This window comes from Gopherus flavomarginatus, chromosome 5, assembly GCF_025201925.1.
Source record: "Gopherus flavomarginatus isolate rGopFla2 chromosome 5, rGopFla2.mat.asm, whole genome shotgun sequence".
In the NCBI taxonomy this organism is placed as follows: Eukaryota; Metazoa; Chordata; order Testudines; family Testudinidae; genus Gopherus; species Gopherus flavomarginatus.
In genome coordinates this window covers 131,695,242-131,707,817 of record NC_066621.1, presented here as the reverse complement: position 1 = coordinate 131,707,817, position 12,576 = coordinate 131,695,242, and the positions used below count along the sequence as shown (strand labels likewise).

General features: G+C 45.3%; 1 protein-coding gene across 2 annotated transcripts in view; it reads right to left on the bottom strand.

The window, feature by feature from the left end:
* Positions 1-7,046, bottom strand: part of PPP4R4 (protein phosphatase 4 regulatory subunit 4) — a 123,408-nt gene extending 116,362 nt beyond the window's left edge. Inside the window, exons 1-2 of one of the 2 annotated variants that reach the window (XM_050954463.1) lie at positions 6,447-7,046; positions 5,884-5,957 (exon numbers count right to left, since the gene is read on the bottom strand). In XM_050954463.1, the coding sequence (XP_050810420.1) occupies positions 5,884-5,957; positions 6,447-6,617 (245 nt within the window). In that variant the 5' untranslated portion in view covers positions 6,618-7,046. Of the gene's footprint in view, positions 1-5,883; positions 5,958-6,446 lie in introns of those variants that run through there. The other variant, XM_050954464.1, reaches the window with a different exon arrangement.
* Positions 7,047-12,576: the final 5,530 nt, after the last annotated feature.

Sequence of the window (12,576 nt, the reverse complement as noted above, 5' to 3'; positions counted from 1 at the left end):
TATCAGTGAATTTATTTGCATAACAGAAACAATGTCAGACAACTAATTTATGCAAATAAATAGATCAGTAATGCAACTTCAGTATTGCAGCTTACAAAATAAGAACAAAAAGTTGTTAGGCTATAATCACAAGCATGCCTAAGAACATAAAAGAAAAGTGAAGAGAAAGAAAGTCTTGTTTGTTATGTTAATATTTGCAACTTAATGATGCAGATAAAAGAATATTTTGCCACATTGCTGAATACAACAATTGGATATTTCAAAATCCTGCGTAGGCACCATGGCCAGAAAATGTGAAGTCCTATGTTTTGAAGCAGTTTTACCAGTTCTCATAACCTTAAATACTGCAAGACTTGCAATGAAATTATCTTAAAAACTTCAGCTCCTGGAGTTGTACACTTAAATGAAAATCTCAGCTCTTACCTACAACAAAAAGAAGGCAAACAAAAAAAACAAGATTTATTATTAGTAAAATCTCATGATTTTTGAATTGCTTGATGTTAGCAACAATGTAAATTTATAAAAGTTCACTAAAATTTGCAAATACACCAGTTGATCTAAGATGTCTGTGATAAGGTAGTGTTTCTGCAGTTATTGTGCTTATATAAACATGCTAAGGTTCTAAGAGTTGCATTAATGCATATCTATAACAGGTTTTCCGTAGTCTACAATAATCTTCGGCGTTAAATGCTTTGCTAAAATATAGTGATTTTTTTAAAACTGTGAGACAAGATGCTTCCTACTACAAAGCATGTTCCCAAAAGGGTGAATAATTGAACCTTCTAACTTGATAACATATTATTCCTCTGTCATTTTCAATACAACAGAAATGGCAAGTCCCAGAAGCTTTAAAAAATAAGCAAGCATAAAGAAACAAAGCAGAATAGCGGAATACAATACTCTACATCAGGGGTTGGCAATCTTTCAGAAATCGTGTGTCGAGTCTTCATTTATTCACTCTAATTTAAGGTTTCGCGTGCCAGTAATACATTTTAACCTTTTGAGAAGGCCTCTTTCTATAAGTCCATAATATATAACTAAACTATTGTTGTATGTAAAGTAAATAAGGTTTCAAAATATTTAAGAAGTTTCATTTAAAATTAATTTAAAATGCAGTGTCCCCCCGACTGGTGGCCAGGACATGGGCAGTGTGAGTGCCACTGAAAATCAGCTCATGTGCCGCCTTCGGCACGCGTGCCATAGGTTGCCTATCCCTGCTATACATGCAGTAAAGTAAGACCACTAGGGAAATTTATCACAGAAGGCTTCAGAAAATAATCACAGACTAGCATGCATGCCAGTGATAGATACTATCCCAATACCAAATCAAATATCTTTGCAACAAATAATATGCACCTTTTAACAGTCATAATCCATCACTGCATATCATGCTGACCAATACTGTCTCATTGTTTAGCTGGGCTCTCTTGTCTGTCTATATCCATCTGTTGTCTCCTGTATCAAACTTAGATTGTAAGCTCCTTAAGATAGGGACAGTCTTTTTGTTCTGTGTTTGTACAGCACCTAGCACAAGGGGGTCTTGGTCCATATTTAGGGCTTCTAACTGCTACAATAATACAAATAATAAATAATAATTATCATCATTTTGCTATTGACATTATGCCCCAAAGTAATTAAGGATGTTACTTAGCTGCCAATACCTCTGTGAGACAGACAAGTTTTATTTCCCCCATTTTACAGGTGTGCAAACTTAAACTGGGGAGTTAAATGACTTGCCCAAAGGGAATCAGTGTCAGATGTTATTGCATTTAATGACTTCCTGATTTGAAGGAGCCACATGATCATTCCACTAGACCAGGAGTGGGCAAACTTTTTTGCCTGAGGGCCACATCGGGTTCCGAAACCGTATTGTCAGGGGTTGGGGGGGTTGATAGGGGTTGGGGCAGTCGGAGGACGTGGGGGGTTGGATGAGGGTGGGGTGTCCCGGGAGGGGGCGGTCAGGGAACAATGAGCAGGTGGGGTGGACGGGTCAGGGTTCTGAGGGGGGCAGTAGGGGGCAGGAAGTGGGAGCGGGTGGATAGGGGTGGAGGCCTGGCTGTTTGGGGAGGCTCAGCCTTCCTTGCTCAGGGTGTAGTGTATTAAATTGCTCCCCATAGGAATGTGCTACTTACAGAGCACCAGGACTGGCAGTTGTAAGTAGTACACTGTAAGTAGCACATTCCTATGGGGAGCAATTTAATACACTACATATGGCGGTTCTCACAGCCACATTGCCCAGCAGAAACTTCCAGCCCCGCCGCCCAGAGCACCGGAGAAACAGAGAGCTGAGGCTGCAGGGAAGGAGCCGGGGGCTAGCCTCCCCAGCTGACAGCTCAAGAGCCGGGCAAGATGGTCCCATGGGCCGGATGTGGCCAGCGGGCCATAGTCTGCCCATATCTGCACTAGACCATGCTGCCTTTCAATTATTGCACCAGTTATTTAAACCCAGTTCTCCAAAACACTGATTATCTGAAATTATAAAACATCTGCTTAACACCAGAATTTCATTTTTCAAAATTTGACTGTTCTCAAAAGTCACCTGGGTAAGGGAGGATTTACCTGCAAAAATATATATATATATAAATTTAGAGCACCAGTTTTCCCTTTGTAGAAACAATGTAGACAAGACAATCAAAGTTACAAAAAAAAACAGTACTGTTGAGTCAACAAAACAAAAATCTGTTCACAGGCAGTGATCAAACTAGAATTAAAATAAAACAAGATCCTCATGAAAGTAATACATCACCAAAAGCAGATCAGTGTTATTTGAATTGCAGTAGCACCTAGAGGCTCCAATCAAGGATTGGGGCTCCAGTATATTATGCACTATATACACACAATCAGCGCTTAAAGGGGCCTGAAACAAAGTGTGTGGAGTGTCTCATTACCCACATATCTACGCATGCTCCCTGCCTAGCAATTAATTGCGCCCCAAAAATCAATCCTGCCCTTTACAGTCCACCATCAGTTCTGCACTTGAAACCCATATTAATGTTACCCCTATCAGTTCTGCCTAAAATATGAAGAGAGCAAGTACAACTAGACCTGAAAAACAGGCACTGATTGATGAGACAGATAAGAAAGCTGAGGAATTAAGACATCATCATAGAGTATGCGGGGAAATTCAGTAGAAGAAAACACAGTAATTCAAGCATCAAAAATCTCAGACAACTAAAATGTTACTACTGTTCTCCACAAGAAAGGTGACAACATCTAACTGCAGACTAGCGATCCAGTAGCAAAGGACTTGAGAAAAATAACTCTGAGCACAACAAAAATTACATTACCATGTAGGAAATAATATTAAAATATTGTTTGTTTTGTTTTAAGAGACTAAAGTATGTTGTAATGTGAGGATTCAGACAATACTCTCGCTTTCAGGTGCTTTTTATTATTATCAAATATTTATATTATTGCAGCATCTAAATGCCTCAGGCAGGATTGGAGCCCTATTGTGCTAGGTGTTGTACAAACACATTACTATTTAAAGGACCAAGAACTACTCACAATAAAGTTAAGCATCCATATATGTGTTTGCTGGGCCCTAAGATGATAAGTTGACAATAGGAAAGATAGAGTAAGTGGGATACAATCATAATATAAAATATACTTTTACATATATATACACATTAAAATGGAATTTCTTAAATTATTATGAACAGACAAAGCATCAACTTTCTCCATCTGGAACTCAACCCAGTCCTCACTAAATTGATTAATTTTTCATAGATATCAGTGCCTATGCACAAGGACCAGCATGGAAGAAGGTACATAGACCTCGGAGTGAAAAGCTGACATCACTGGCAAAGAGGAATAGGTGGGGATGGGAGGGGAGACAATATGATATAATAGATAAGAATATTGGAGACAAAAATACATCATTGTGAGATACAGATAGGATACCACTTCTGCTACAGGCTGGGTGCCATTCCAGCTCCTTTTTTCCCCACTTTAGCCCACCCAGCATAAGAGGGGAAATTTCTTCCATGGGATCAAATGACAAAAGCTTCCACTAGATAAACATATATACCCTAGACAGTTTTATTACAATGAGGCCTGGTCCACACTACAGCTTTAAATCGATTTAAACAGCGTTAAATCAATTTAACGCTGTACCCGTCCACACTACAAGGCACTTAAAATCGATTTTAAGGGGTCTTAAAATCGATTTCTGTACTCCTGCTCAACGAGAGGAGTAACCCTAAAATCGATATTACTATATCGATTTAGGGTTAGTGTGGACGGAAATCGAAGTTATTGGTCCCATTCTTTTACTGAGCTACCCAGAGTGCACCACTCCGGAAATCGATGGTAGCCTGGGACCATGGACGCACACCACCAAAGTAATGTGGCCTAGTGTGGACACGTAAAATCGATTTTATAAAACCTGTTTTATAAAATTGATTTTATTAATTTCGATTTTACTCTGTAGTGTGGACGTGGCCTGAGAAACCATTTCATAAAAAAGCTTATCAAGTATAGATGAAAGCTACTTAAACAATACAAGGACTACAATTAGATAGACATACAAACATCTTTGCAAGGCAAAAAAGTATGTCCCTTGGAACAGCTGGGCAGGTCACAGAGAAAAGAGAAAAGAAAGTCAAGAAGAGTCCAAGGGCAGGTTGAAAAGCAACTAGCAAAATGAAAGATATGACAATGAGGCTCTTTCTTACCCTGTAGCCAGACAGTGTTCCAATAATGACATATTGTTGGAAACATGATCTTTAATCAGGAAAGGAAGAAAAAAAATTGCCATCACACAGAAAAGAAACTAGTGATTGTTATGTTATAATGACCTAAAACACTTATAACTACAAAGTAGAGCTCTGATCCCTAGTCTCCTGTACTTCCATTGGAATCAATAGGACTACTCATATAATTGCATTAGTAAACACTGCAAGATCAGACCTTTAATAATTAGAACATTCAAAATAATAAAAATAAGCCACAGCTAAAATTTATTACCAAAAGTACAGCAGATGGCCTAAAATGCAGGCCTACAAATACTGCCAAGCAGACCAGACCCCCCCCCCCAAAAAAAAATAGGGAACTAAAAAACATACTGAAAATTTTGAAAACAAGCATGGACTCAGAGAGCACTAAAGATAGCTGACAGATAAATTGTGAGGAAGCTAGCAGCTGGCTCTCCAATTACTGAGTATTGTATAAAAGTATATATTTAAATCAAAATCCTTCAGAAAACTTATCCCCTCAAAGCTGACATCTGTAATAGAGTCAAAAGAGATCTGGGTTTGAAACAATTATAATTTAAAACAATTAAGCAACAGTAACTAGATACTTTCGGAAACTGAAAGAGGGTAAAATGAGAAACAAGAGCATAGTTAAATATTAAAATAATTTGTTACATACTATTTTCTTAGGACTGTGAGATTGATCTCTCAAACAGTCCCCCTCTTTATACTGCAGAGAAGCATGCAATAAACTCAAACTGCTCTGTTCCATGTCTGCATAATCATTGCTCTTGCTATAGAGCAAATATGAAGTTAGTCACAGATGGCTCTCTTTAATACCAACACTCAGCTCAGTGAACCTTGCAAAACCAATTACAAGGCAAAAAAAAAAAATGAAGTACAACTCATTAACGTAGCGGGCCATCTCAGGAACGTACTCAGCAAACAAACACTTGTAGGTCTATAGCGGTATACTGTCCAATGCCAGTTTGTGTAAGTTTAACAAAATGATAGGGTAACACACCTATTTCATCTTGCTTCTATTTGTAATCATCCAAACAGTAAGAAGAATAAAACCAAGAAATGTTAGAGACAGAAAACACAAGGTAACAGAAATAGGGGACTAAAATAAAAACTGGACATTGTCAATATGGACAGCAACATCTCACAACAATATTTTAGATGATACCTGAGTAGATACACAGCTCTTTCAATATCATTGAGTTCTTCATCAACTGTCAATCTCTCTATTTCTTCTGGTGTCTATCAAGTGTGAAATACAAAATATGATTTTAAAATACATTACTGTTTCCCTGTTTTAGTTGTCTTATAACAACCCTTTTTCCCCAACCTCCTGAGATAATTACATGGTTAACAGGAATTTCACCATTAAAATTTCAAATAAGGCTTCAAATTCAGTCAGATAAATCTTTAGCCAGAAATATGTTAGTGACTCTAATAAGAGTCTGTTCTAACATTAATTCTTATCCTATATATTTCATCCATATTTAAATTAACATAGACATATGAAAGTTACTGTAAACATCAACTACCTTTTCTCTATTTTTTCTTACTTGTTTTTGTTTATATCTAGAAACATTAACTAAACAGAATTCAAGAATGTTAATTTCACCACAACTGAAAACAATTTTTAAAATAAGGTGCTCCCAGAGCAGCCAGCTATGCACAAATACAAGCCTGAAATAATTCTAACTGGATTTTAAAGCATCATTCTGGTTTTAAAGTCTATACCTTTAAACTCCTGCGCACCGGCCTTTCGATAATAGTAAGTTCCTGCAGGTCTTCTATGTACCCAAATAAACTGTTCTGACTAAAATCCATTTTGGAGGAGATGATTAAAGGATGCACGTAATAAACTACAGCCCTTGGCAAACCATGATCCATCCAAGCCTCACATTGCATTCAGTAGGAGAGGAGAGAGTCCACGCAACACCCCTTTCCACCGATGGACTTGAGTGTCGAGCAGTGACTGCCTCTTCCACATAGAAAGCTGTTGAGCCCACACCACTCAGGAGGGGCCTCAGCAAACACAATGCGGCACCAGCACAACCTACTGCTCCTTCTCTGTGAGCATTACTCGACTCTGAACACAACCTCCTGGAAGGAAACTTTCTCCAGCTGTTTGACTTCCCTTAGTCCCTCCAGCGTCTGCAGGCAGCGGCAGGCACCAGCATTCCCACCCTTCGCTCCGCGTGCCCTGCTGTAGGTGGAAGGGGGGCGGTTGCTTCGACTTTCTCCTCCACGCAGAAGCGATGCTCTTCTCTTTAGGCGGGGGGGCGGTGCAGGAGGCAAGCTGTGTCGGGGGCGGCGGCCCCTCTCCTCTGGTAGGCAGCAGCCCCTGGGTGTCGCCCCCTCAAGGGATCGGGTTGAAGGGCGCAGTTGTTTGTGGAGCTTTTGTGTAAAGGGGGCAGATGGGGGCAAGTCCCCTAAAAGGGGAGGTTGGGGGCAGTTGGCCCTTCTGCCGCAGGCCCCCCAAGAGCGGTGGCTGGGGAGCAGTTCCTGCAAGAGGAGGTGTTGGCGGGCGCGGTTAGGCCCCGCTCCCCTTGCGCATCCCCGGGTCGTATCCGCCAGGGTAGGTCACCAGTGAGGGGGATGCGGCGCCATCGCCCCGGGACGGCCCTCGGGCAGGACAGTGGCTTTCCAAGCGCCGGGCTGCGCGCCCTTCTCCGGCGAGGCCTCCGCGAAGCGCAGAGCCGCAGCTCAACGACCGAGAGCAGGGCAGGAGCCGCCTCCAGCACCGCGGAGCTGGTCGCCGGGGCAACGCGCCGCTACAGCAGCCTTCGCGGGGCAAAAGAGTTGCCCGAGCACGGCAATATCCGAACGCGCTGGGGGATACGGTGAGGGGCGCCGGCGCCACTCCCCCGCCGCAGGTCACCCCGGAATGCGAGGGCTCGATCTCTAGGAGCCAGGCGACTCCCGCCGGCCGGGAGCGGGGCTCACGCTTGTCTCACACAGCCCCGTGTCACGGCTCTCCTCACCCCCGATGGCAGAGCGCTCGGCTCTCTCACACTCACCCACCCCCAGCCCGGTGTCAGGGCTCGCCTCCATGCCACCCACACCCGATGACGGGGCTCTCCTCTATCGCACACCCACACACACCTGTGTCTGGGCTCTTCTCCCTCACCACCCCAGTGTCAGAGCTCTCTCCGCCATCTCACATTCACACACACGCACACCCCGTGTCGGGGCTCTTTCCTCCTTCGGTCCCATCCTCCTTCCCCCCACATATTGTCTAAGATCTCACTCCCGCCCCCAAGAAAAATGTCAGGGCTCTTTCCTCCTCCCACCACCACCTCTCTCTCTCTCTCTCTCACATGCACACACACAGTGTCAGGGCTCTCACCTCCATCACACACCTCACAACCACACGCAAATAATGGCAGAGCTCTCCACCATCACACACCCCTATTTCACGGCTCTCCTCCATGTCACCCCCGCCCCCATATCCAGTGTCAAAGCTCTCTCCTCCATCTCTCTTTCACATACACACACACACAGTGAGAGCGCTCTCTTCCATCAGACACACACACACACACACACACACACACACCAGTATGAGAACTCTCTTCTCACACACACACTTATACACAGAACACATCTGGGCTTTCTCCTCCAACACATGCACACACATAGAGCATCAGGTCTGTCCTATCTTATAGATCACTACACCATCAGCAATAGGACTCATGTCCCCAGTGGCAGGGCTCTGACCCATCATACCCCTCTTCCCCCCAATGGCAGTACTCCTCCATCACACAGCTAGTGCCCCATGCTCTGGGTGTCCCTAAATCTTGGACTGCCAGCAGCTGGGGCAGGACCGTAGGGATTGGATCACTCAATAAATTTCCCTGTTCTGTTCATTCCCTCTGAAGCATCTAGCACCAGCCACTGCTGGAAGGCAGAATCCTGAGCTAGCTAGACCATTGGTCTGACCCGTATTGCCGTTCTTATGTTCAACGTCAGAGTGTTCCTCACAAGTAGGGCTCTGTGTCTGCAGGGGCGGCTCTGTGTTTTTTGGGCCCCCCCAAGCACGGCAGTCAGGCGGCCTTTGGCAGCATTTCTGCGAGAGGTCCTCCAGTCACACGGATTCGGTGGCAGTTCTGTGGGTGATCTGCCGATCCCGTGCCTTCATTGTACCCATCGCTGAATTGCTGCTGAAACCGCAGGACCAGCGGACCTCCGGCAGAAACACTGCTGAAGGCTGCCTGACTGCCACCCTCACAGCAACTGGCAGCCCGCCCCCCGCGGCTTGCCACCCAAGGCACGCACTTGCTGCACTGGTGCCTGGAGCTGCCCCTGTGTGTCTGTCATGGAGGTCGTGGAAATCACGGAATCCGTCACTTCCACGACCTCCGTGACTTCTGCAGGGCCAGTCTGGCTGACTCTGGGGCCAGCTGCTCAGGTGGCCCCTGGCACAGTCACACCAGCCACTGCTGAAGTGGCCCAGTGGACAGCCACACCAACTGCTGCTCTGGCAGCCCCCCTCAGTGGTTTCTTGCTGGCCAGCCAGAGCAGCTGCAATCCGCTGGCCCAAACAGTGGTCCCCAGCCAGCCAGAGCAGCTGCTGTCCGCTGGCCTGGGCAGCGGTCCCCAGCCAGCTGGCCCGCTGACTGGAGTAACCACGGTCTACTGGCCCGGGCAGCTGGTGCCATGGGCCCCAGCTGCCCCCCTCCCAGCAGCTCCCCTCACAGACATCCCCCAGCAGTGGACCCAGTGGCCCCCCCTCCTCTGCAGATTTAATCATGGGTATTTTTAATATAAGTCATGGACAGGTCACAGGCCATGAATTTTTGTTTATTGCCCATGACTTGTCCATGGCTTTTACTAAAAATACCTGACTAAGTCGTAGCCTTATTCATAAGCCCTCTTCCTCCTATGTCAGGACTGTCCTTCCATCTCACACTGGAGTGTCCCAATAAAAAGCCCAATGTCTGGTCTATTTCAAAATTAAAAAATCAGAGGCCCAGGTGAACATCAGTGGGATTCTACCTGTCACTAGAGAAGGAGAGCAAAGGCAAGACAAGATTATAATGATCAACAGATGGCTCAGACAATAGTGCTACAAGGAGAGCTTTGGGATGTTCGATCACAGGGAGGCATTCATAATAGAGAACTGTTCTTATGGGATTGACTCTACCTGAATTGAGTAGGAAGGAAAATAGAGTCTGGGATGCTGGTTGGCATAATGATTACAAGAGCTTTGAACTAGGTGGCTGGGTTGGGGGATGACTGGGAGATGCTCTTGTAATCTCCATGCCTGGCTCTAATATTGAGCAGAAGGAAAAGCAAGTCAGAGTATACAGAAGTGGAGAAAGGAACTACAGAAGGTAGCAGAAGACTATAGAAGGAAAGACAGTACCAATGACAGAAACAATCAGGTAGGCAATACTGGCAGTAAAATAACTGTCCTAATCTAGCCAGGAATCAGGGTGAGGCCAAGCGGAACCAAGAAAGATGTTTGTATACCACTACAAGGAGCCTGGGCCACAAAATGGAGGAACTAGAACTTGTAGTGCAGGAAATGAAATCAGATATTATAGGGATAATGGAAATATGGTGGAATAGTAGTCATGACTAGAATACAGATATTCCAGGGCAGTCTGCAAAATACCTTCGATGCCTGTACACAAATGGAAGGAGTATGGGGAACAAGCAGGATGAACTGAAAGTCATGGTATATGAAGAAAATTATGACTTAATTGGCATCATAGAGACTTGGTGGCACAACTCCCATAATGAGAGTATCAGCACTGAGGGATCTAGCTTGTTCCGAAAGGACTGGTGTGGGAAAAAAGAAGGAGGTGTTGTGCTGGCGTCAAAAATGTATACACTTGCTCTGCGGTCCAAGGGGAAGTGTGCAACAGACCTACTGATAGTCTCTAGGTGAGGATAACAAGGGAAAGGAATAGTAGCAACGTTATGGTGGAGGGGTCTGTTATAGCCATTCTACAAGTAGGTAACAAGATTAGCTAACACACATGAGCTAGTAGCATGAATTATTCCTGAGGGAATTCTGCAGCAAAAAAATAAAAGTTCTGCACACAATATTTAAAAATTCTGCAAAATTCTGCACATTTTATTTGTCAATAAATAAATGTGGAGGCTCCAGCATGACAGTGGGGAGCACAGGCCACTGGTTGCACGAAGGTGAGAAATCACCCTGCAGCCCTCCCACCAGGACACAGACTCAGAGGTGAGGCTGCACCCGACACCGACACAGTGCAAAGGCCAAGCCTGCCCCAGAAATACCCTGTGGCCCTGCCTCTCTGTGACAGGTGCACCAGGTGTAGGTAGGCAAGTTCAGCCTGGTAGGATCCAAGAGTGGAGGGGCTTAGTGGAGGTGAGAGGGTTCAGTGTGGGGCAATCTGGTTGTGAGCAACTTGATGTGGGGGCTTGGGTATGGGAGGGATCTGGATGCACAGGGGCTCATTGCAGAGTTCCAGGTGCAGGGGCAATGGGATTCTGCCAGGGTGGCCAGATGAAGGTGGTTGGGGCTTGCCAGGAGGGATCTCACTTTGGGTTTTAGCAGGAGGGTGCTGGGGAAGTCAGGCTTGGTGCAGCTGGTTGAGGCTTGTTGGGGTTGCAGTTTGAGTGAGGGGCACTCAGCGGGAGGTGGTCTGGGTGTAGAGCATTGGGGCTCAGCAGGAGGGTTCTGGGTGCAGGGGGTGGGGCTTGGTACAGTGGGGGGTTGGGTGTGTGGGACTCAGTGTGGGATTTCTGGATACAAGGGGATGAGACTCAGTGTGGGGAGTCTGGGTTTGAGGTGTCCAGATGCCCGGAGCTTGGGCAGATGGGGGAGCAGCTCTCCATACAGCGACCCCTCCCCTCCATAGCTGAGGAGCAATGAGGGCAGGAAGTGGGGGGGGAGTGCAGAGCTTCCTACAGCCAGGGGAGGTTTCTGGGGTGGGTCTGACTCAGCTCCTGCTGCTCCTTGCAAGGAAAAAGGAAGCCTGGTCCTTCCCCACCCCCAGTCCAGTCAAGACTGCAGCTGAGTCTGATGAAGGGTAGGAGCAACTGGCCGGAGCATCCCAGTCCTGCCTCCCCTCACTGATTTACTTCTCTGGCAGCTGTTAATGGGGAGGGGTGTCTGACTGCTCTTTTGGCTTCCTTTTGCTTTCCAATCAGAAAGTCATTTTTCTTCAGGGAAACAAAGAAATCTGTGGGGGACATGAATTCTGCACAAGCACAGTGGCACAGAATTCCCCTGGGAGTATATTTCCCTGATATCTGTTGAAATACTATTGCAGCAAAACATAATACATCCTGCAAATTCTTAGCGTGTGTAGGGGACAGCTTTCTGATTCAGAAAGTTGAGGAAACAAGTAGGAGGTCATCCATTTTGGATCTGGTTTTAACCAAAAGGGATGAATTAGTTGCAAATGTGAAGTTGGTCGGGAACATGGGAGGAAGTGATCATGATCTGATAGAATTCAATATCCTATAGAAAGAAGGGCATAAGAACAGCAAAACAAGGACATTGGACTTCAGAAAGACAGATTTCAACCGACTCAGAGAAATGGTAGGCAATGTCCCATGGAAAGACCAATTAGGAAGAAAAGGAATCAAAGGGGACTGTCAGTTCTTAAAAGATGTAATACTAGAGGCTCAACATCAAGCTCTTCTGTAGCAGAAGAAAAATAAGCTACAGGAGGCCAATGTGGCTGCACAAGGAGCTTTTTAGCTATCTAAAAACCAAAAGGGATATATACAGGAAATGGAAGGAGGAGCATGTCACCAAGGAAGTATACATGGGAATAGCACAAGCATGTACCGACAAAATCAGGAAAGCCAAGGCAAAGAATGAGTTGCAACTGGTAACAAATGTTAGAGACAACAGGAAGGCATTCTTCAAATATGTCAG